The 25,530-nt window shown below is 37.0% G+C and overlaps 1 protein-coding gene across 2 annotated transcripts; it reads left to right on the top strand.

The window, feature by feature from the left end:
* Positions 1 to 902: 902 nt before the first annotated feature.
* Positions 903 to 24,352, top strand: OSGIN2 (oxidative stress induced growth inhibitor family member 2). Of its 2 annotated transcripts, XM_046642303.1 has the most exons (6): positions 1,754 to 1,941; positions 9,026 to 9,180; positions 14,510 to 14,646; positions 15,230 to 15,421; positions 18,446 to 18,537; positions 21,097 to 24,349. In XM_046642303.1, the coding sequence occupies exons 1-6, from the start codon at positions 1,898 to 1,900 to the stop codon at positions 22,124 to 22,126; spliced, it is 1,650 nt and encodes a 549-aa protein (XP_046498259.1). In that variant the 5' UTR covers positions 1,754 to 1,897; the 3' UTR covers positions 22,127 to 24,349. The 2 variants fall into 2 exon arrangements, with proteins under 2 accessions (XP_046498258.1, XP_046498259.1); XM_046642302.1 differs by lacking the exon at positions 9,026 to 9,180 and having other exon boundaries at positions 903 to 1,941; positions 21,097 to 24,352.
* The last annotated feature ends 1,178 nt before the right edge of the window (positions 24,353 to 25,530 follow it).

Raw genomic sequence — 25,530 nt, 5'->3', positions numbered from 1 at the left:
CCTCGATTAATTCTGTATGAATATTTTTTCTGTCCTATTTTCTGTCTCTGACTACTGTTCTCTACTTTTCACATTTTCTCTACTCTTGTAGTAATACAAACAGAGCCCACAAGATGACCTTACAGGAAATGAGACAGACAAATGAGTCATAATTCATGTTTCTCCCTTCCAGTTAGTTAAAGGCTTATCCAGCATCAGCCCTGATGGGTCACTGGGTGAGTGTTACCTATGATGGTTTGTGTTCACTCCCACTTTATTATTGATTTGAAAATACTACAAGAGAACTCAAAGTGAAAACCAAGCAATAAAGGGAAAGTTATACAAAGTACTTATAAACATTCTTGTAGTTATAAACATTTCAATTCTCTGGATTGACACAGCTTTCAAGAATTTAGGTTCTTTAAAAGGATAATGTTATGAATATTGACAGAAAACTTGATGCTTCATTTTTCAAACAACATTCAAGTAAAATGAATGTGTCAAACGGTCAATAATTCAAAGAACAGAAAAACAGAAATTTTGAAGCAGGCTGAGTGCTACAATTTTCCTTTAAGCTCCACAGAATCTAAAATACCTGCTAAGCGCAAGTCTGTTCAATGACAGCATTCAGCAAAACTTGAGAACTTTTAAATAAAACTGTTTAAAAACAGAAACTTACGTATCTTATATTTTACCTGCAAAAATGATTGGAGATTTTTTGGGAGGAGAGATAGAAAGCCATCTCTGTTCAACAAGATATGCAATCAATCACTTCTAGGTTTTTTTCCCCCTCCCCTTTACTTTTTAACACCACCAAATAGGTGTGCTCATTACTCATAACTTTTCTAACTTTTTTGACACCACGATCACCTGGAAGGATTTAACAAACGCATGTTCCTGTCCTTTCCTCCTTCTCGAAACGGACTCGGTCAATCTGGGGGAGGGGCTGAGCACCTAGATTGCTAACCAGCGATACAGGTGAGTCTCACAATCGCGGAAGTTTGCGAGCCGCTTAATTAAAGAAAAGAGGGTGACCCATTCGAGAAGCCAGACTTCCACAATCCGAACTGTTGGCGGTGGGGCGCGGGCACCTGAGGTTTGGTGAGTTCCCCCAGGCAACTGTGATGCAGGGTCAAGAGCGAGAAGCGCGCGGGAGCACCAGGCGCCAGCGCCCGGGCCAAGCGCTGAGAAAGACGCTAAGGAGGGTTTCCGGGGCGGGTATCGGCCTTTCCCGGGCCTCCTCGGCAGGAGGCCCCCGCGGACCGACTCCGGCGACACCGCGAGGCTCGGATGGCAGAGGCCGCACGTTACGCAGGGATTTCCCCTGCGCCGTCCGGCTACCGGGGTCGGCAACTTTTTCTCTTCCTCTCGTCACCCGGCCCTCTCGACGAGCATCCGCCCAGCCCCGCCAAGCCCCCACGCCGCATGTCGGGCGCACGAGGAGGGGGCGCTGGACAAGGCCAGCGCTTGGGCTGCCGCTGCCGAACCCGTACGGTCGGCGGGCGAACCTCGGCCTCTGGCCCGCGCAGCCGCCGCTCCGTCAGGCCCAGCCCCTCGCCCCGACCGCGGCTCCACCAATCGCCGGCCTCGCCCCGCGCCGCACCTGCGAGGAGGAGCCCGCGCGCCGCCGTCGCAGCGTCCCGCCCCGCCCCCACCGCGGCGCCCCGAGATCGTCCGCTGCCGGCGTCTGGTTCCCGGCGGGCGAGGAGCGGAAGCTGCTAGCCTCAGGGGGTCTTGGGCGCGCCAGAGCCCGGCGGGCTGCTGAACCGCAGCTTCCGGGCAGCCGCGGCAACGGCGAGGCGCGGGTGTCGCGCAGATCCCTCTACCCCGAGCGAGCGGGCGGGCGCCGCGAACCGGCAGCCCCGCTGGGGGCGGCGGCCGTGGCGTTCGCGCTCATACGCCCTGTGCGCCGCGTTCCATGCCGGTGTGGTGTTGTCGCTGCTCCCTGGCCGGTCATTTCAGGTGACTTCTCCGCCGGGGAGGGGAAGGGAGCAGGACTGTCCGGCCCGCAGCCGGGGCCGGGGTGGGCAGAGGGCTGGCGGGGTCGGGTCGGGACGGGTCCGGGTGGAGGGCGAGCGCCCGGGTCTGCAGCGGCCTCCCGTCGCGCCCCGCCTTGCCGCCGCTTCCTGCGAGTTCCTACCTAGTCGGGGTTCCCGCCCCTGCTGGGTGGGCTGCTCGCTCCGGGAACTCTCCTCTCTTGTCCCCTTTTCCTCGCCCTGGACCATGCCAGTCATGGGACTGCGAGACCGGTTAGGCCCGGAGCGAGTCGGTCATTGCCAACTGAGACTTAATAAGTAGTGCAAAGTTTTAGTGAAGGGGTGTGAAGACCCTCCCCCACCGTTTAAAATGTCCGTCTTTACGGAAATCCAATAACCTAAGTTACCGGGTTGAAGGGAGGTAGGGAACTATGTTTTATTTTATGTTTGGTAGTGTTTAGTAGTGTGATCTAGTTACAGATAAGTTCTGACTGGTTAAGGTGTTAGTCATTGTAAGCCATATATATTGTAGAAATTAAATGTGGCGATTCTAGACTCACATTCTGGGGCAAGTTTTTAGGGATGATAAGGATAACACATTTTAAAATAAAACTGAATGTATGTTCTAGATCTAGCATGGCTGGCCAATACTTAAGTCAATTGTGGAGAGAAACACCAGACACTTGAAACTGGTTTTAACCCTGTGGCGAAGAAATACTAAGCTTAGCGAAGACATTAGTTAAAAGTACCTTGCTTTACATATGCGACTGCGAAATACGAAACTCTGATCTAGAGTTCTTAAATTTGGGTTCGTAGATAGAATTTAGGTGGCCCATGAATTTGGATGTAAAGAAAGGTGCAAGTCTCTAAATTTTAACCAAAATCTATTATTTTCTTCAATTACGAATATAAGCAACAAATCAGGGTAGTATTTGTGACTTTGTCACCAATAAAAATCACAAACATTTTCATATCACATTACAGTTGCATGTATCTAAAGATACTGTTTATGCTTATTTATTCAAAAATACAGTAATTATACATCACTGAAGTTGTTACTTAATACAGTAGAAAAGTACATATAAAATCACAATTTACTTTTTATAACCATATTTTAATATAATTGGTTTCCTTGTAAATCCTATGTGTCTTTCATGTGTTTGATAATAATATTCAAAGAAGAGGTCCAGAAGCTTCACCAAATTGCAAAAGGGGTGTGAGGCACAGTTCTGGTTTAGAACTGCTGTTGTAATAGAGAGCAATAATGCAAACTTGCCCAGCTTCTCAGTGCGTTTTGTAGAAGTCTCTAAATTCTGGATATTTAACAAAATTGTTTTATGTAATAAACTGCTGGCTTTTAAGTTCTAGGCAAACTTTTTTGTTGATTACTTGACAGACAGTGGTTTGAGAGTATCAGATCTACTTTGGAGAGTTTTGGAAAACAGGTTCCCCTGGTGAAAACTTGTTAAACTGAAGCCCCTGATTAAATAACTCGCCTTTCAGAAAATACTGTCTGAAAGCGTTTTGTCATCTATTGGTACAGTTGAACTCTTAAGATGCAGCTTGGGATTCATATCTATTCAATTAAGCCTAGGTGGTGAGTAACATATGCTTACCTCTTTGTACAGAAGTTTGGAGGACGTGATGAAAACAAAGTATTTGCTATATTTTGATCTTGAGGGATATAGGAAAACAAGCATATTAGCCAAAAGATAGAAGTTTTAATTAATAAACCATATTTCCATTGTAAAAACAGCTCTGTTGCATGTAAAATTTAAAAAATAAAACAATATTTAAAACAGCTCTTTTAGGAGAATTTTTATAATTTACTAATGCTATTTTTGGAACAATTTCATTAGGAACACACATTTTAAAACAGATTGTGACATCTACATTTTGGATCTTGTCAAATTTCTGAAAGGATAGGTGTTGTGAGAGAACTGTCTATTAACTTTCCAAGGGAGAAATCCCCATATTTCTGTTCTGGAAGATGAAGAGTGTGACTGACTTCATTTGTGACTTTAGAACCTTCTTTTCATATGGTAGTATCAGTTTGGTAACAATTTAGGATTATGCTTCCAAAGACTATAAAAATTCAGATAGTAAAGCATTTCATTTCAGTTGGATCATTTAAAGAAGTATTGCTAGATGTGAGACAAGTTTTTGTTATCCAAGTATTATGCCTATGCTGTCCTTGTAAATTTTTTTTTGAGGCTTTGGACTATAGTGTTTCCAAAACACAGGATGGAAGGCCTCTAAAATCATCTTAAATTTCAAGGAGTCTTTTGATGCCTAACAGTAGGTAACTATTTTTCTATGTGTGTAAAACATGTGCAGCAATACTAAATTTATAACTTAGGCTCTGAATTTTTTAGAAAGAACATTTACTATTAGGTCTTTGTTTCATTGTTGCTTTATAAAACCAGTGAACCATATTTTTGCTTTGTTTGCTTCTCTTGCTTCAGTTTTCCTGTCTGTGTTAAACCAGTATTAGATTTATCAAATACCATGCAAGTATATTACAAATAGTTTATACCGATATTATAGATTATATACAGTTTATATATACACAGATTATCCCAAAGACTAGTAGAAAATCAGAACAAATTATGTGTAGAGAATTTAGATAAGGTAAAACTTTGGCTCTACTTTACTTGGTTGTTGGAATAGACTACAGTCAAATTGCTTGAGGCCCACACACAAAAAAACCTACTAGACCTAATAAATTCAGCAATATTGCAAAATACAAGATCATTATACAAAAATCAGTTGTCTTTCTATACACTAACAATGGACAATCTGACAATGAAATTAAAACAATTCCATTTATACTAGCACCAAAAAGAATGAAACTCTTAGGAATAAACTTAAAATATATAAATAATGTAATATATTATTTATAATATCTACGTATATATATTTTATAATATGAAATAAATAATATAAAAATGCATAAATTTAAAGAAGTGTACACTGAAAACTATAAACCATCAATGAGAAGAATTACAGAAGGCCTAAATAAATGAAAAGGAATCTCATGTTCATGGATTGAAAATATTCTTAAGATGGTTGTATTCCTTGAATTGATCTACAAATTCAATGCAAACCTATCAAAATCCTAGCTGCCTTTTTTTCAGAAATTGACAGGCAGATCCATTTGCAATGACCCCACAATAGCCAAGACAATCTTGAAAAAGAATAAAGTTGGAGGATTCATGCTTCCTGATTTCAGAACTTACTAAAAGAAACAGTAACCAAGATAATGTGGTGCTGTCATATAGATCAATGGAAAAGAATTGAGAGTCCAGGAATAAATCCTTACGTTTATGGTCAGTTGGTTTTCCATGGGATCCTCAGACAAAGTCTCTTCGACAAATGGTGCCGGGACAAATGGATATCCACAAGCAAAAGAATGAAGTTGGACTCCTACCTCACATCATATAACTTAAAGTGGATAAGAGACCTAAGAATCAGAACTAGAACTATAAAACTGGTAGAAGAAAACAGGAGTAAATCTTTGTGATCTTGGGTTAGGCAGTGGTTTCTTAGATATGACACCAAAAGCACAGCAACAAAAGAAAAAATAAATTGGACTTGATCAAAAATTATAATTTTTGTGATTCAAAAAACAACATAGAGGCTGGCCCTGTTGCTGAGTGGTTAAGTTTGTGTGCTCTGCTTCGGCGGCCCAGGGTTTTGCCATCGCGGATCCTGGGCACGGACATGGCACCACTCATCAAGCCATGCTGAGGTGGCGTCCCACATAGTACAACCAGAAGACCTACAACTAGAAAACTAGAATATACAACTATGCACTGGTGGGCTTTGGGGAGAAAAAGAAGAAGAAAAAAGATTGGCACCTGAGCTAAAATCTGTTGCCAATCTTTAAAAAAAAGAAAACACACAAAATGAGAAGACAACCCACACATTGGGAGAAAATATTGCAATTTATGTATCTGAAAAGGACTTGTGTCCAGAATATATAAAGAATTTTTAAAGCCCAACAATAAAAAGACAATCCAATTTGAAAGTGGGCAAAGAATTTGAGTGTCTCTCCAAAGAGGATAAATAAATGGTCAATAAGTACATGAAAAGATGCTTAACATTACTAGTTATTAGGGAAATTCAAATCAAAACTGCAATGAGGTGCCACTTCACACTCACTAGGGTAGTTTAAAAAATAAGTGTTGGTGAGAATATGGAGAAATTGGAACTCTCATATATTGCTGTTGGTGTTGTAAAATGGTATAGCGACTTTGGAAAATAGTTTGGCAATTCCTCAAGATGTTAAATATAATAGAGTTTATGGCTCAGTCATTGCATGCACTCCTGAGAGTGTATGCAGGAGAAATGAAAACATTTGTCCACAGAAAAATTTATACGTGAATGTTCATAGCAGCATTATTCATAAGTCAAAAAGTAGAAGCAACCCAAATGTTCATCAGCTCATGAATGAATTAAACAAAATATTATATCTATGCAATGGAATATTATTCAGGAATAAAAAGGAGTGAAGTACCAGTACGTCCTACTACATGGGTGAAGCTTGAAAACATGCTAAGTGGAAGAAGTCAGACACAGAAGGCGACATAATGTATAAGGGGTTCCATTTATATGAAATGTCCAGAATAGGCAAATCCAATAAAGCAGAAAGTAGATTTGCGGTTGCTAATAGCTGGGGGGGTGGCAGGGGTGTATACTTTTGGGGTGATAAAAATTTTTCTGGAATTAGTGGTGGTAATTGCAAAACTAACAACCCTGAACTGTACACTTTAAAAGGGTGTTTTATAATACATGAATTACATCTCATTAAAGGCCTTGTTTAAAAAAAAAAAAAAGGCATTTTCTTTCCAGGCTCCCTTTATTTACTTTGGTCTAGGCCCCAATCAAATAAGCTGTTATGTTTCTTATGTTTTGGGGCTCTTGAAAGCTAGCTGTCTTTCTTGGTTAATAGAAGCCCAACAGGGGAGGCATTTTATTTCTGATTGTCTTAACCTCTCAAGTTTTTTCTTAAGTATAAACCACTTTGAGAGGACAAGTCCAATGTAATGAAAAGTACTTGCTTATAAAATGTATAGTCAGTATATAGAGTTGATAGCTGTATTAAAATTGAGGCCTACCAGAAAAAAAAAGATTTCTTGAGACATCCTGACTTAGAATATTAGATGCCTCTTAATGAGTTATACAAAAATTGTATTCTGCTGTACCTTTAAGCAAAGTGATTTGGAGTTAGTTAGTTTAAGCCAACACTTCTCTTCTAGCCATAGTTTGCTTGTGGTCTTAAGAAACATTTGAATGTTAAGTATTCATTTCACAGTATTTATTTGTAGACTGAAGAAACCGGCCAAGGCATTTTATATCATTGAGTTTTGCTTATAAAGTCAAATATGGTAGTAACTGCTAAAATGCTGTCATTCAAAGGATCATCAGTTGCTTTCAGAGTGTACAGGATATCAGATAATAATTTAAGTAGTCTAGCTTACTAAGTATATATATATATACTCTTAAGTTGACTCTAAGAGTCAACCCCAAGCATATCCTCCCTGTTTTTTAATGTGAAATGTTTAAGGTTTGAAGAAGGAGACATCTGTTTAATTGCCAGAAATTTAGAGTGATGATCATTTTTATTATTTCTCAGGTTATATATATAGAAACACAACACTGTTTGAGGTAAGGATGTCTGGAAGAAACTGAAGATGAGGTCTGCATCTCCTGAAAAAGAATTGTGGCCTTTACAACCACAATTATATTAATCAGGCCTGGGTATCCAAAAGGACTTTGGTCAGAAGCATTCTGAGGGAGCTGGAGAACTGTGTCTGGCACACACTTAGGAGAAATATCAGGGACAGGCCTGAGTATAATACATTCATGTTGAGTTCAGTTGCCAAGAAGCAGAAGCAGGCAAGACAGCTAGTACACCTGGATCTGATAAGATGTAGTAATTGGAATGATCTGAAAGGGATGGATTATGCACAAGATATTTCTTCCAGGGCCAGGGTTGCAGTGTGAGGAAGGGCTTTCTCTAGTAGCCACGACCAAAGAGTATTCTGGCCAAAAGGGGCCGTGTATAGTTAGGGGAGTCCAAATATTCGGTGTAGAAGTTACATCTTCAGTTTAGGAGAGCTGTCAGTGTGTTCTAGGGAACTCTGCCCTATCCTAGGGTATATTGGGAACTTGTAAATTTAAAGGGAAGCAGAAATTTTGGTCTGTGATTCTTTCCACTTATCACCCTCCTCCGGAATCAATGAGTCCGATGAAACAACCCATCCATCCCATGTTTATTGTTTTGGTAATAGTATTAAACGCACTCACCCATTAGTTGGTATTCAGTTTAATATTTCCAGACACTGGCCTGTTGCTAACTATATGAAGATGAAAAGTAACTTGGGGATTCTATTCTGAAGTAATCTCAAATGTAATGTAGAACGTTAACTCTGCTTGGAGTATACTCCATTTATTGTGTGGCCACGTCAGAATGCTAAAACTAGTTTCTAAGGAGGCAATTGAGAAAGAAGGTAGATTAGAAATCAACATTAAGATTTTCCATATTTCATTATCTCCTTGAGAATAAATATGATATATACTTCATTTTTTTACCAAAATGCACAATTTGTAATATATAAGCACAGTAACTTCTCTTTAAAATATTATATGTGACTACTCTAAATATACTGCCGTTAATGCACTCACCTTTTTATCAGTGAGAAAAAAGAAGAGAAACTAGCCATTCCTAGGAGCTCTCAGAGAATTATAAAAATCCTCAATACAGTGCTATGTCTTTGATCATTAAAAATAACTTCTTATTTAGGACTTGTCTTATGTAGGACTTCCCTACAAGGTACTAAAGAGATATTAGCAGCTATTCAGGATTTCTGACATTGGAAGTGGTGTAGGTTGACATGTAGCTAAGCTGTTAATTTGAAGGCATTAATCAGAAGGATTTCCTTTTTTCCTTTTATGGAACTATTGAATATTTTATGGACTAAATAAAATCTGAGTAATGACAGATTTTTATAAGGGCTATATTGACTTTATGTGTCTCATTTTGTTCCATGTTTTTTTTAAAAAAGAAGTTATAGTGACACTGAAACCGAAGGAGAGATTTTTAATTCCTTAGTGCAATATTTTGGTGATAATTTGGGGCGAAAAGTTAAAGCTATGCCATTAGTTGAAGAAACTACTTTACTTGAAGATTCATCAGTGACTTTGCCTGTGGTAGTAATAGGTAAGTTATCGCATTTTATCTCTTAAATTACAGTTATGATCCTTACTACTTTTATAAGTGTACAGTTACATAGCACAAGTTCTTAGGATTGTATTGAAAAGTATTCTTAGGTTGTTTGATATGGTAAAATAACCAATAACCAAATCATTGGAGAGAGTAATTTGTTAATCTGATATTAGATTCTATGTTAGAATACATCTTTTCATTCAAGGATGAATATTACTCTGTTATTTAAAAATATTGTCTATTGGTTGTGTTAATTATATGACAATGTCATGGTAAAGATGAACAACAGTATTCTTAGATCCCTGTACAGAGCATTCTGTGTACGTTATTGGATTATGCCTTACAACCTGACAGCCCTCTGATGTTGTAGGGCTAGCTATAGACAGGGAAACTCAGAAGTTGAATAACTTGTGCAAGTTAGTAACCAGTGCTTAGTTAGTAATGAACGTTATAGTACTCTGCAGTAATGTTTATAATTACCTGAACCATAACATTACTATTATATATCCTTTGTACCACCTCAACAGATATGCATATTAAAAATTAAGCTATATATAGAACCTAATTACTTTAGAATTATAAAGTTTATGATTTAGTTTTATTGCATGTATTTAATTACCTGTCATGTATATCTTTCATCTAATATTCAGACTCATGAAATCAAATAAGTACTATAAGGTGAAGCCAAGCTGAAGGAAAGAATTAGGGGACATAACGTACCATGATGGCATACAACTTCCTTAGTTTCTTTGATAGCCTGTTTCAACGTTAATGGGAAGGAGTGAAAAGTCCTGTCCCCTGACTGGCTTGTGGGAGATGAGGGGAAGGAAGGAAGGAAAGGAGGAAAGCAAGATAGTTCTATGTTAGATTGCCCTCTGGAGGAGATGACAGTTCTTGCAGTAGTTCTCATCCAGGATATCTCAGATCATACCTTGTGTTCCATTTTCCAACTTATGTCCAACCCTGGTTTTCCATCCTGCATGTCTTGGAATGAGTAAATGTCTTGTTCTACCTGGGCTATGGGAGTGTTAGAAGAGGAAAAACTACCTTCATCTGTTCCTGCCCACTGCACTCGCTCCAAAACAGTCCATTCCTATTTTGCCCCAGCTAGCCAATGAGTAGCTTAACCTAATGCATTAGAGCCATTACTGCCGGCAGTATCACCACCAGTCTGAGCATAGATAAAGAGCTAATTTCCTTAATAGAGGTATTGGTTTTGTGTTGTCATAACACTTTTCCACAAACCTAGTGGCTTTAAACAAAAAATTTATCTCGCAGAAGTCCAACACTTGTCTGATTGGGCTAAAATCATGGTATCAGCAGGGCTGCATTCCTTTCTGGAGGCTCTAGGGTAGAATGTTTCCTTGCTTTTTACAATTTCTAGAGGCTAGCGCATTCCTTGGCTCCTGGACCCCTTCTGCATCTTCAACGCCAGCAATGTTGTTTCGCTCTTCATAGTCATGTTTCTGCCTCCCCCCAGCTGGGAAAGGCTCTATTTTTAAGGACTTGTGTGATTATATTGGGCCCATCTGGATAATCCAAGGTACTCTCCCCATCCCAAGGCCCTTAATTTAATCACATCTACAAAGTCCTTTTGCTATGTAAAGTAATAGGTTCTTGGGAGTGAGAGAGCATTCTGCCTATATAGTTCTCTGTGAACTGCCTGTTTCTTTGCCTCTTGTCTGTTGAGTGTTGTTTCTTTTTGATTCCAGAAACTTGGCTCTTTGCCTCACATCTTAACTCGCACTATTTTTCATTTATTTAATATTTATTTTAATTAATAGACTTTATTTTTAGAGCAGTTTAGGTCTACAGGAAAATTGAGCAGAAAGTACAGAGAGTTCTCATATACTCCTTTTCTCCCCACCCCCTGCCGTTTCCGCTATTATTAACATCTTGAATTGGTGTGGTACATTTATTATAATTGAGGAATCACCGTTTATACATTATTAACTAAAATCTGTAGTTTACATTAGGGTTTACTCTTTGTGTTGTACAGTTCTGTTGGTTTTGCTGAATGTATACTGTCTTGTATCCACTGTTATAGTATCATACAGAATAGTTTCACTGCCCTAAAAATCTCTTGTGCTCCACCTATTCATCCTTTCTGTCAACTCCCAACCTCTGGCAACCACTGATCTTTTACTGTCTCTATAGTTTTACCTTTTCCAGAATGTCATATACATGGAATCATACAGTGTGTAGCCTTTTCAGACTGGCTTCTTTCACTTAGCATTAATGCATTTAAGATTCCTCTGCTTTTTATGCCTTGATAGCTTATTTCTTTTTATTACTGAATACTATTCCATTGTATGGATGCTTCACAGTTTTGTTACCCATTCACTTACGGAAGGACATCTTGGTTGCTTCAAAGTTTTGACAATTATGAGTAAAGCTTCTATAAACATGCATGTGTAGGTTTTTGCATGGCCATTAAGTTTTCAATTCATTTGTTTAAATACCTAGGAGTGTGATTGCTAGATCATATGGTTAGACTGTGTTTAGCTTTTTAAGAAACTGTCAAATTGTCCTCCAAAGTGGCTATTATCATTTTGCATTCCCAGCAGCTATAAACAGGAGTATCTGTTGTTCCACATCCTTGTCAGCATTTGAAGTTTTCTGTGTTTTGGATTTTAGCTGTTCTGATAGGTGTGTAGTGGTATCTCGTTTTAATTTGAAATTCTGTAATGATATATGAGGTTGAGCATCTTTTCATATGCTCATTTGCCACCTATGTATCTTTGAGGTGTCTGCTCAGATCTTTTGCCTACTTTTCAATTGATTGGGTTGTTTGTTTTCTTGGGGTTGATTGAGATTTAAGAGTTCTTTGTACATGTTACAAACAAGTATTCTATCAAATACATCTTTTGCAGATATTTTCTCCCAGTCTTGGACTTTTCTTTCTCTTAACAGTGTTTATTACAGAGCAGAAATTTTAAATTTTAATGAAGTCCTGCTTATCAATTTTTTCTTTCATGGATCCTTTCAGTGTTATATGTAAAAACTCAGTTACCAAACCCAAAGTCACTTGGATTTTCTCCTATGTTCTAGAGGTTTATAATTTTTTTGTTTTATATTTAGGTCTATGATCTGTTTCAAGTTAATTTTTGTAAAAGATAGAAGATTAGCATCTAGATTCGTAATTTTGCATGTGGATATCCAGTTGTTCAGTACCATTTGTTGGAAAGACTATCCTTTCTCCATTGGATTGCCTTTGCTCTTTGTCAAAAATAAGTTGACTGTATTTGTGAGGCTTTCTCTCTAGGCTTTCTATTCTGTTCCATTGATTTGCCTATTATTCTTCCATCATTTCCACACTATCTTGTTGATTGTAGTTTTATAGTAAGACTTAAAGTTAGATGGTGTCAGTCCTGACTTTGTTTTTCAGTATTGTGTTGGCTATTCTGGGTCTTTTCACCTTTCCATTTAAACTTGAGAGTCAATTGCCAATATCCACCAAGTAACTTGCTGGGATTTTTATTTGGGTTGCATTGAATCTGTAGATCTAGTTGGGAAGAACTGACATCTTAACAATATTGAGTTTTCCTATCTGTGAACATGGAATATCTTTCCATCTATTTAGATATTCTTTGATTTCTTTCACCAGTTTTAATGGTTTTCCTCATATAGATCTTACATATATTTTGTTTGACTTATACCCAAGTATTTCTTTTTTGTGCAAATATAAGTGCAAATATAAGTGTTGTATAATTTCAAATTCTACTTGTTCATTGCTGGTATATAGGAAAACAATTGACTTTTGTATATTAACCTCATATTGTGTAATATTGCTCCTATTATTTGTTAGTTCCAGGAGTTTTTTGGTCAATTCTTTGAGATTTTCTACATAGATAATCATGGCATTGACGAACAAAGAGAGTTTTATTTCTTCCTTCCCAATCTGTGTATCAAAATTTTATTTCCTTTTCTTGTCTTATTGCATTAGCTAGGTCTTCCACCATGGTGTGTGTTGAGTAGGAGTGGTGAGAAGAGACATCCTTGTCTTAACAATCTTAGAGGGAAATCACCTAGCTTCTCACTATTAAGTATGATATTAGCTGTAAGTTTTTTGTAGATGCTCTTTATCAAGTTGAGGAAGTTCCCCTATATTTGTAGTTGCTAAGAGTTTTTATCATGAATAGGTGTTAGATTTTGTCAGATGCTTTTTCTGTGTGTGTTAATATTATTGTATGATTTTTCTTCTTAGTTTTGTGTCTTTCTTTTTGCTTCCAGGAAATTAGCTCTTTACCTCAGATCTTAACTCCCACTATTTGTCATTTGTTTTTAATTTTTACAAAGTCAAATGGTTTCTTTTTCTTTTTGTCTTTTGAGTTTTGTGTCATGCTTAAAGGCTTCCCACTCCAGCATTATAAGTAGAAATATCCAGTTTTCTAATATTCTTATGATTTTACTTTTCATATTTACATCTTTGAGCTTATTTTATTTGAGGAAAAATATTAGGCAAGGAACAGGATTTTTTTTCCTGATGGCTAGTAGTTGTCCTAGTTGGATTCAGTTTTTGATAGATGAAGATAATAAAGAAGTGGCAGCCCATACTAAAGGAACTAGAGAAATGGAAGTAGTTAGGGTCCAACAAAAAAATCCGGTTTGGTTTTAGTTAAAGCATATAAAAATATAGGAAGGCAGTAATAGGAGATGGAACTGGAAACATGGTTGAGACCAGAACATGGAGAACACTGGGTAGTCAGAAACAAGCAATTAAGGCCTTTAGAATAGAGGGGGTAACATGACGAGGACCATGTGTTACCAAAACTCATCAATGTAGAATGTGAAATTATTTTGGAGTAGGTGAATATGGAGGAGAAACAGGAGGAGATTTTTGTCTTCTGAGTGAGAGTATAGGAGTGAGAATAGCAGACAACTGTATGGATATAGGTTTACAAAGTACGTTTGGAATTAGAATCTGATTAACTTAAGATTTTGCTCGTACCTTACTTTGAGAAGGGATGAGGTTTAAAAAGGATAGGGCACCTAAATGAAGGAACTCATGAATTTGCTTTTGAAAACATTGTGACTAAGTTATTAGTGGGTCAGTCAGGTGGAGTGAAGAAATAGCATGGTGGGATGTATTTTTGGGGAAGAGGTCAGCCTAGAGATCTAATTTTGGGATTCAGTAGCAATAGGGAGTTGAAGCTTAAGTAGATGAGACTCCCAAAAGAAAACAGGAGAAGACAGAAGTCAGAATCTTGTGAATATTTGGTTTTAAGAGTTTAGAGAAGGAGGAATTGGTGAGCGAGAAAAGCCAAGGAACAAGAGTATTAAGATGCATGACACACCTCTCTCCACTTTTTTTTTTAAAAAGGAAATGGACCTTCAGGAATCTGCCTTTCTTATATGTTATCAGGCTATAGACCATATTTGTCATCAGAAGCAATACATCCAAATACAATCTTACATAGTAAATTAGAAGAAGCAAGACATCTTTCCATTGTTGATCAGGTAGTATTATTATTATATTATTATTATATTATTATTATTACATGTCAATCTTTTAAATTTTATTTTTAATACTCAGGTTGTTTTTCTACTTACAGAAGCACTGTGTTTCTTAGCTGAAAATCCTTTCTTCTAAATAACATTTTCTATCATTTTAACTTTAAATTTTGTAAATATGTTTTGCTGAGTTACTTCTCTTTATTTTCCTGAATTGGTTTAGAGCAGAATTCCCTAAATTATTTTATGATGGAGTTTTAATAGGTGCCCTATGCTCAACTAAGTTTGGGAAGTGCTGCTTTTTATTGTTGGAGCATCAAGGTAGAAATATTAAGGTATATTAGCATATTAAAGGCATCTTCAAGTTTTACAGTAAAAGGATCTGATTAGCTTTGTTAAAACCCAACCTTTTCTCATATTTATTTGACCAAAGAATCTAACCAGATCTCAAGGACCATCACTGCTCTGTAGCACACTATCTGGGTAATGCTGGATTAGAGCAGTGGCCTTCACTATTATTATGATAGCTATGTTTGTTTTTCCAAATTCTATCTACCTTTTTTCCTTCTTTTTTAAAAAATTCATTCAGGACTTAGAATACTTGTCTGAGGGCCTTGAGGGCCGATCATCCAATCCAGTTGCAGTACTTTTCGACACACTTCTTCATCCAGATGCTGACTTCGGGTATGATTATCCATCTGTCTTGCAGTGGAAATTAGAACAACATCATTATATCCCTCACTTAGTTCTTGGTAAAGGTCCACCTGGTGGAGCTTGGCATGTAAGTATATTTTTCTTAGCATTTTTGTTATATGTCATCTTGATAAGACCATTTTGATTCTTAAACATTATGATACAATGTTATATGATGTTTACCAAATATTTAGCTGAGAATTTTAATGCTGTTCAGTTAAATATGGGTTAATTACTAGTAGAAGTTAAGCCAGATTTGATTAGTGATAGTCTTAGCATAAGTGTTTCTCTATATTATTTTATAAGAATTATACAGAAAATATTTCAAGAATATTTTGCATAGTAAAACATTTATTCATTTTAGAGTTTACAAAATCTCACACAGTATTTCATGCCAATATCCATTATTTTTCCTGTATTTTCCAGATTGTAAATGAAAAGTATTGTAAAAGAAAGAAGTTGTATTAGTCTGCTTGGGCATGGACTGAGTGGCTTAAACAACAGATACTTATTTCTCACAGTTGGAGGCTAGGAAGTTTTAAGATCAAGGTGTATTTAGTTCATGGTTATGGTCCTTTTCCTGGTTTGCAGATGGCTGCTTTCTTGCTGTGTCCTCACATGGTGGAGAGAGTGCTCTCTCTCTTTCTCTTCTTATAAAGCCACTAATACTACTATGAGGGCACCACCTGCATGACCTCATCTAGCCCTAATTACCTCTCAAAGGCCCCATCTCCAAATACCATTACATTGGGGATTAGGGCTTCGGCATATGGAGTTTTGGGGGTGACACAGTTCAGTTCATAGCAGAGGTTAAGCCAGAGAACCAATAGCGCATTTCATTAGGGAGCAGCAACTAATAATTCTTCTTCACTCTTGTGTCCTTAGCAGTTAGTACAGTGTCTAGTGAGTGCTCATTTCTTGTACAAATAAATAATTTTTGCTATATTTATGAAATAGACTTCATGGGAATTTTAACATTAAATATCCAATATTTAGTACAAACTTCACTTAGATCTTCCTGTATTCGTGCAGTGTTACATGTCTTAAAGTTGTTTACATTTAATTTTTCAACTGATTGTTTCAGGGTATTTGGGGACTTTCTAGATTAAATATATTGCTGACTTTTTTTTTTTTTTTTTTGAGGAAGATTAGCCCTGAGCTAACTACTGCCAGTCCTCCTCTTTTTTTTGCTGAGGAAGCCTGGCCCTGAGCTAACATCCGTGCCCATCTTCCTCCACTTTATATGTGGGACGCCTACCACAGCATGGTGTGCCAAGTGGTGCCATGTCCGCACCCGGGATCCGAACCAGCGAACCCCGGGCCGCCAAGAAGCGGAACGTGTGCACTTAACCACTGCACCACTGGGCCGGCCCCTCACTGACTCTTTTTAATCTTAATTCTCTTTATGGTAATAGGTAGCAACTACCAAATTATCTGTGCCTTTTAACTTAAGTGTTTAAATTTGCTCTATTAATAAGTAACATTCTTAATAAAACTGTATTTCTTGAAAAAGCCATAATATGTTTTTAAAAAGTTTTTAGACTACATTCTCTAAGTTCCTCAGGTTTTATATTGTACTTATATTTTTCTGCTTAGAAAAATGTGCAGGCAATAATTGATCTCTGTTACTTCATTTCTTCCACTTATATATATAGGAAAGTTAAAGTATGGTTAAGCCTTGATTGCTGAAAACACATTTGAGTCAGTGTTAAAGCTGAAATATACCTACAACTTGCTGAATTTTTTTTCATGCCTCATATCTACTAGAATAGGGATATAGATAAACGATATTTGAGCTGTGATCCAGTTGTCAAGCATCACTTCTATGAAGCTTCCTTACTTTCCCAGGCATAATTATTTGTCCCCACCTCTGCATTCTATAATTTATTCTTAATCTCATAGTGCTTGACTGTAGGACTGTTTGTTTAGGCAGTTATCTCCCCTGTGGTGCTTCACATACATTTCAGTTAACCTTGGTTATTACTCAAATGTAAGCTCCCTAAGTCTTTTTCCTCTCATATTAGTCTCTATATAGTTCTGTTTCTCTTGTGATCGAATTTCTCACCACTTTCCTCACTTCCAGACTTTCTATGTCCCTTCAACTCCATTTAGTAATAAACAAGCTTTCCTACACTCATTTCAGTTATGTCCTACTTCTACTTCTTTTCTTGAAAGCTTGCTCTTTCCTGAAGATACCACCCTCGCTCCAGCTCTCTGAAGTGGAGTCTGTTCATTCTCCCATAGCCCCATGTCCTATCGGGTTGGCTAGTGACATTGGTGCTGACTTTATTCCCTATTGCTCTTGTGTAGAAGCCCTTGTTCGTTTGAACAGGTTGTCATTTTCTAGCTTCTCTACCATTCCAGAATGAGCCCCTCAATTATTGAATCTGTGGCACCTAACTCATTGTCTTCCATTATATCCCAACTTTTATTTCACCTTGAATAACTTTACCTTTACGTGACACAGATCCAACACCTTAACGTCTTAGTCTCTTAATCTCTTCATTCTCAATGATCTTCTCTTCCATTCCTCATTAGGTACTAACTCCAGTGGCTCCACTGTAACTCTTACCTTTCCTAACTACTCAACTTGTAAACACCTAAATTCTCAAATCTTCAGGATCACAACTTTCTGTTCTTCCAGCTGCATCACCCCGTTACTTAACACTGTACCTAAACTTGTAACACAGAGAATGTTCCAGGCCCTGATTTTTAACCTCCTTACCTGTCCAGCTTAGGTTCTATAATCCATCGACTTAACCATTCTCCTAATTTCCTTGATCACATGGGCTTGGCAAAAAAAAGCAATTCATACAACTGTGCACTTTATCTTTTCCTATAAAACATTACCAGAAAAGAAAAAAATTCGTACAACTGTGAAAAGTATTCTCCAATGTCAGTTGGGTCCTGAACACTACATTTGGCAATCCTTTACTATTTCCTTATTAAGTTCTTCTCAAACCTCTATCCTTTTTTTTCCACCTTCCTGCTTAGAAATACTCGATTCTTACTTTATAGAGAAAATGAAATCTGAAGTGGGTTTGGCTAAAAAGAAAAAAATCCATGTTACTGCTGAAATATGTTTTTTGATTGTTCATTTTTCTTCAAATAGAATATGGAAGGCTCCATGTTGACAATCAGCTTTGGAAATTGGATGGAGCTACCTGGACTTAAATTTAAAGATTGGGTGTCCAGCAAACGAAGGTAAAGATTAAACTAGTCAAATTCTTTAGTGTACAATGGGAAAGAATCTGTTGTCAAATTTCGAAGTATTTTTGATCCTGTAAATGAATAATATAAATGTGTGTTTATTTCAAATAAAACCTTTTTCCAGCAGTGATTATGAGCTAGTTTACATTTGGAGATGTTATAGAACTAAGCACACAGAGGTAAGGGATTGTCTACAGATTGGGTTCCTTTTGTTTTTTTTTTAAGATTTTATTCTTTTCCTTTTTCTCCCCAAAGCCCCCTGAGACATAGTTGTATATTCTTTGTTGTGGGTCCTTCTAATTGTGGCATGTGGGATGCTGCCTCAGCGTGGCTTGATGAGCAGTGCCATGTCCGCGCTCAGGATTTGAACCAACGAAACACTGGGCCGCCTGCAGCGGAGCGCGAACTTAACCACTCAGCCACGGGGCCAGCCCCCAGATTGGGTTCCTTTGATTTCTTTGTTAATCATGGATTTATCCCACTCTCCTGTTAAACCACTCTACGTTTAGTACTTTCTCATCCACCCATATATCCTTTCTACACTTATTTTGTTAGTGGATACATAACTTCATGTATGCATATCTCATGTATACATACAAAAGTGTTTGACTTTCAGCGTAGAAGAGTGTATATCATTTATAATTTAGAATGATGGAATAAACTAGAATCTGTGAGATTGGCTCCTTGGATATAGAGGTAAATATTTAATAAGAAATATGAAAGTAGGAGTAACTCAAAAGAAATTTCAACTTGGAAGAGTTCAAGTTCATTTATTTTGGGAGAAAGAACTTGAAATTTAAAAAGAGAAATATGAAAAGCCCCATTATTTTCAAGGATAGTAAATATTAAATTAGATAGGAATTACTAATCCAGAGAACCTAGTCTAATTTGACTGCTCACAGAAACAATAAAGCAGGAAGTTGGTTAGAACAGGGCTATAACATTTGAATGCTTGACTTCCTGCCAGGTAGAAACCATGTTAATTCACAGAAATTATCCTTAATTTGAGAAGATTTAAGGAGAGCAAATTTAGACCAGCATGAATAATTGAGATTAAACATTTCACATTCCTTTTGGGTTTTTTAAAATGGAATTTTATATGAGTTTGAAATGTAAAGTTGCAAAATCAGGCAAGTTGTACGAGTTCTTGATTCTTTTTAAGCAAGCAAGTGAAATTGCTCAATATTCTTCCCTTTGTGATGTGGGTAAAAAAGGGATTATGTGATTTATATACCAGCAGTGTTCATCCTTCTAAGTTGGGCATACTCTGTATTGAAATTATATGTGAAAATGAGTCTTGTGATAAATAATTAGCTTTAGTTCCTGCCTTTGCATAGTGTTGAGAAGACTCTTAGATCTCTAGAGAGTGGGCGGGTTTGAATCCTGACTGTACAACTTCTAATGTTGTGACCCTGGCCAAACAACTTAAATTACTGCTGTCAATTTCCTAGTTTGTAAAAAGGAGATAATAATAGTAGTAACTACTACATAGGGTTTCTATAAAAATAGTTAATACATTCTAAATCTTATAATAATTAAATTTTAAGAAGAAATTTTTATGACTTTCTTCCAAGTTATAATGAATTATGTGAAACAATTTGGGTAGGTATGTTTTTATTATTATTTATCTCTAATTGGGGTACAGTGTTTAGGGCTACTAATATCCACTGCTTTAAAGTTCAAGTGGAAAATGAAAGAGGTACTAGTGCATTTTTTCATAAAGAGCAGATTATATTTATAGATCTCTTTATGAGTAGGAAAACACAGAAAGAAATGTCATATCTTATTTACTTAGATGATTTTGTTCAAAAGACAGTTATTTTTGCTCATCATGAAAACAGAAAGCAACTCATTAAAAATCGTGTCAAGATGGTACATATTATCTTTAAGAAGTATATGTATGGGGGCGGCCCCGTGGCCGAGTGGTTAAGTTCGTGCGCTCCACTTCAGCAGCCCAGGGTTTCGCCAGTTCGGATCCTGGGCACCGACATGGCACCGCTCATCAAGCCATGCTCAGGCGGCATCCCACATGCCACAACTAGAAGGACGCACAACTAAAAATATACAACTATGTACTGGGGCCACTTTGGGGAGAAAAAGTAAAAATAAAATCTTAAAAATAAAAAAAGTATATGTATTAGTTAGACTTGCAATATCTCAACAATTGTAATCTAAATAATTCAGTCTAGTTATAGGTTACAATTGTGAGATAGACTATAAAACAGTCTAATTTTCAGATATCCACATTTTAATCCCTTCATTTATTTAATAAGTTATTGATAAAGGCAGCTAATCTGAACAGCTATATGCCAAGGCACTGGGGAAACAAAGATGCATTAAATATAGTCTCTACTCTTATGGGACTTCTATTGATAAAACTAATTTATCAACATTTTTAAAAAGAAAAAGAAAACCTTGCTTTCTTTGTTAGGATAATTTCTAACTTAGTCCAGAGGAATTAAAAAGATATAATAGCTTACTAGGTAGAGAAGTAATAATCATAGAAACTAAAAGTACTATCCGGCTAAGATATTTTTCCTTTCCCTTTTTTAGAAACCTTAAAGGGGATCGAGTTATGCCAGAGGAAATAGCTCGCTACTATAAACATTATGTAAAAGTCATGGGTCTTCAGAAGAATTTCAGAGAGAATACTTACATTACGTCTGTATCAAGACTCTACAGAGATCAAGATGATGATGATCGTCCAGACAGAAATATTTCAACGCAGCATTTACAGATAGAGAAGTCACAATTTATCAAGAGAAACTGGGAGATCAGGGGTTATCAGCGAGTAGCAGATGGTTCCCACGTTCCCTTCTGTCTGTTTGCTGAGAATGTAGCTCTGGCAACTGGAACATTGGATTCTCCTGCCCATCTGGAAATTGAAGGGGAAGATTTTCCTTTTGTGTTTCATTCAATGCCTGAATTTGGAGCTGCTATAAACAAAGGAAAGTTGAGTGGCAAAGTGGATCCAGTGTTAATTGTAGGTTCTGGGCTTAGTGCAGCTGATGCAGTACTGTGCGCTTACAACAATAATATCCCTGTGATTCATGTATTTCGCAGACGAGTAACTGATCCAAGCTTAATTTTCAAACAGCTTCCCAAAAAGCTTTATCCAGAATACCATAAAGTCTATCATATGATGTGTACTCAGTTATATTCTGTAGACTCAAATCTTTTATCTGATTATACGAGTTTTCCTGAACACCATGTGCTTTCGTTTAAGTCGGACATGAAATGTATTCTTCAAAGCATCTCTGGATTGAAGAATATATTTAAGCTCTCTGCAGCAGTAGTATTGATAGGTTCTCATCCCAACCTGTCTTTTCTGAAGGAGCAAGGGTGTTACCTCGGTCATAACTCAAGCCAGCCAATCACATGTAAGGGTAATCCTGTGGAAATAGATGCATATACCTATGAGTGTATTAAAGAAGCTAACCTTTTTGCATTGGGTCCTTTGGTTGGAGACAATTTTGTTCGATTCTTAAAGGGAGGGGCATTGGGTATTACACGCTGTTTAGCTACAAGACAGAAGAAAAAGCATTTATTTGTTGAAAGAGGAGGAGGAGATGGGATAGCTTAAAGCAAGTTTACAAGTAATTTTATATGGACAGTTTACTGTTAAAAGATTTTTAATAGTGGTTTTGCAGTGTACTGGCTTGAATTTTCTGGACTTTGAACTAGCTGGAGAACAGCCTCAAGCTATAGTAACTATTTTTTAAAGTTACAAGAACTTGGTGTCCTGATTTATATTGTAATGTATCAAAACTGCCAGTGTTCAGACAAGTAGAAACACTGCCAATTTGGTATACTTTAAGCTCTCACTTAAGTGAAACATGGTTTTCTTTCAAGACTTACTTTTTGTGATCATTTTTGGTTATGTCTGATTTTAAAATATTACAGCCTTGAATCTATAAAACCATACAGTCAATAGGCCAGAAATTGTCCTCAGTATATATTGGGTCACCTTGCTGCTCAAAGGGTAGTGCAAAGATCAGCATCTGCTTCAGTTGTAACCTGTTAGAAATGTAGGTTCTGAGGCCCGACAATAGACATATTGAATTAGAAACTGCATCTTAATAAGATTCTCAAGGAATATGTATGCTCATTAAAGTTTGAGAGACACTGGTCTAAATGACAGTGGGATACAAGGTTATGTATGCTGGGGGTGGGTTGGGGATAGGAGGCATTTACAACTCAGGTTTTATTTATTTTGAAATTACCAATTATGTAAATTAATTTATTACCAAATATGAAAAGTATTTTTATTGAAACCTTAACAGGTACTTCATATTCTTAGCTTCTAATAATTTAAACAGTCCAATAATGTTGGCATATATTTAAGACATCCAGGAACCTGGCCAGGACTTTTTTTGAAGGTTTATTCTCTACTTAACTAGCGTTAACAATCTAGTTTGCAGTTCAGTGAACTGTGAAAGGAACTACTTATCGCTGTGTGACCACTGAGTTAAATTTGTCACTGAAACTAAGATATTTGGGCATAAGGACTTCTAACATTGTAATACTATTTGGGTATTGCTTTAGGTCAAAATTGAAAATAAGGTTAAAATCTGTCTTCTCCATTCTCAAGATGAGTACTTTGAAATTTATTCACTGGAGATGACAGAGCAGCTCATACTATGGTTATTTATTGAATTATATGCTGTATCTTAATTTATATTTAAGTGTGCTTAATGTCTGTTATTTATACACAAATCCCCAGAATTCTGAGTGTAAGATAAAGTCTTTCTTCTGAAGTTCTCTATGGCAAATTGAATTTCTCTCTTTTTTTTAATTTACATCTGGAATGTGTTTATTGAATGTCTAACTATTCCATTTTTTCTTAGTATTAAAAAATGGACTACAGTATCAGTATTCTGTACATCTTATTGCAACATTCTGTTCCTAAAATATAATTTATCTTAAAATTGTTCAGAATGTACTTCTTCCTCCAACTAGCTGTTTGAGATGAATTCTTACACTCTTGATAAACATGTCAGATTAATTTGATTTTAGCAATATAATCCAGTTTTAGTTTACTTTGATGGCAAATTGTTTTCAAATTAATTTCAACCTACTGATATGGTGTAAAATCCTGATTGTACTTGATTGAGCACTCTCCAGCTTGCCTGTTCTTAGGAGCTCTGAGTGAGTTGGATTGGATTTTTTTTTAATGTCATTTCTAAATTGAAAATGAGATAGCTATAAAGATGGTTTCTAGGAAAGGACAAGAACTGCTGACATCCCCTTGTGTCTCAAGTTTGCTCTTACCCCACCAATAGCATTTTTGAGATGAGAATATTCACCCAAAAAAACCTGATTTCAGGGAAAATAAAGCTTCAGTGAGGCCCTAAATAAACCTGGTGAATAATTTCATCTTGAGTAACCTTCCATTTCTCAATTGTCCCTCAAACTTAGCTGCCCTGTATTGCATATAACATTAAAGCTTTTCTCTGATGTACTATACTCTTATACTCTTAAATTGATCAGCTTCTGTCCCATAATTTCAAATCTTAATTTTCAGTATCAAGTAGCTAGTCAAGGAGAGGGGGAAAACACTAAATATTTGACTAGTTAGTCTTACTATGATGTGGGCATTGCTTCTTCATCCCTCAACAGTCTAGCTCTTGAAAAAAGGTTTAAAAAGCATAATCTCTCTGGGGTTTTAAAAATAATACAATAAAAATAAGATTTAGTCACAGCTCTGTCTTTGGGGCAATCTTGAGTTTGTGAACTTTGTTCAACTTTACTGTTTTTTTTTTAAAGATTTTTTTTCCTTTTTCTCCCCAAAGCCCCCTGGTACGTAGTTGTATCTTCTTAGTTGTGGGTCCTTCTAGTTGTGGCATGTGGGATGCTGCCTCAGTGTGGCTTGATGAGCAGTGCCATGTCCACTGGGCTGCCTGCAGCGGAGCGTATGAACTTAACCACTCGGCCACGGGGCTGGCCCCCAGCTTTACTTTTTTGAAAAACTTCATACTTTTATCATATATGTTTCCATGGAATCAAATTTTAGTTAACAGATTAAAAAAATTAAAGGATTTTAAAATATTATGTTGTCAATGGGAAATGGTGAAAAACTCTTCTAAATAAATCCTGTTATTAAATGAATGCAAGTTCTGTTAAGTTCCAGCTTCTGGAACACTGAGACACCCAGAATCAAACAAAATTAGACTGAATTTAAATGTCATTTAAAAATCTAACTTGGTTTCAGTCCTGCTTATTGCATAAAGCCATTTTGATCAGACCAGATCATATAGTCTTTTAAATTACATTGTATACATTCCTAGTGGAAGAAAAGGGCCAGGGTCCCTAAGCCTAAACTGAAAAGAGTATGTGGAATAAGGATTAAAGAGAGAGTCTACTGATTTGATTGGCCTCCCCCCACCCCCACCCCAACAGGCTAGTCAAGAAAAATGGTGTCTTTTAGGGAAGGAGCAGGGCAAAAAAATAACTGATAAACTAATATTTAAAAATAACCTTCAAATTTAAAACAAAAAATAAAGGGATAGCTTCCTGGTTTCAACCATGATGGAGTAATGCGAATTGGATTTACCCTTCACTGTAATCAACTATTAAACCAAAAAGAACCCAAAACATAAAGCAATGTTTTCACACAGTGGATAGTAGCCCAGGACTGATTTTTGTTTTGTTTTGTTTTTTGCTGAGGAAGAGTCATCCTGAGCTAACATCTGTGCCAATCTTCCTCTAATTTGTATGTGAGTCACCACCACAGCATAGTTGCCCATGAGTGGGGTAGATCTGCACCAGAGAACTGAACCTGGGCTGCTGAAGTGGGGTGTGTGGAAGTTACTTAACCACTAGCCACAGGGCCAGCCCCTCCAGGACTGATTTTTAAGAAAAAAATTTAGAGGTGAGCTCTACAATCATTCCTTCTGCCTGAGGGCACTTTCCAAGTTAACACTGAAAGTGGGGTGTTTCTGGGTGGAAGAAAACATAGTTCAGGGTTCCTGCTGGAATTTCATGAAC

The sequence above is a fragment of the Equus quagga genome, chromosome 16 (assembly GCF_021613505.1).
Source record: "Equus quagga isolate Etosha38 chromosome 16, UCLA_HA_Equagga_1.0, whole genome shotgun sequence".
Classification (NCBI taxonomy): Eukaryota; Metazoa; Chordata; class Mammalia; order Perissodactyla; family Equidae; genus Equus; species Equus quagga.
The sequence above is the reverse complement of the archived record's forward strand: the minus strand, read 5'-3'. Positions and strand labels throughout refer to the sequence as shown.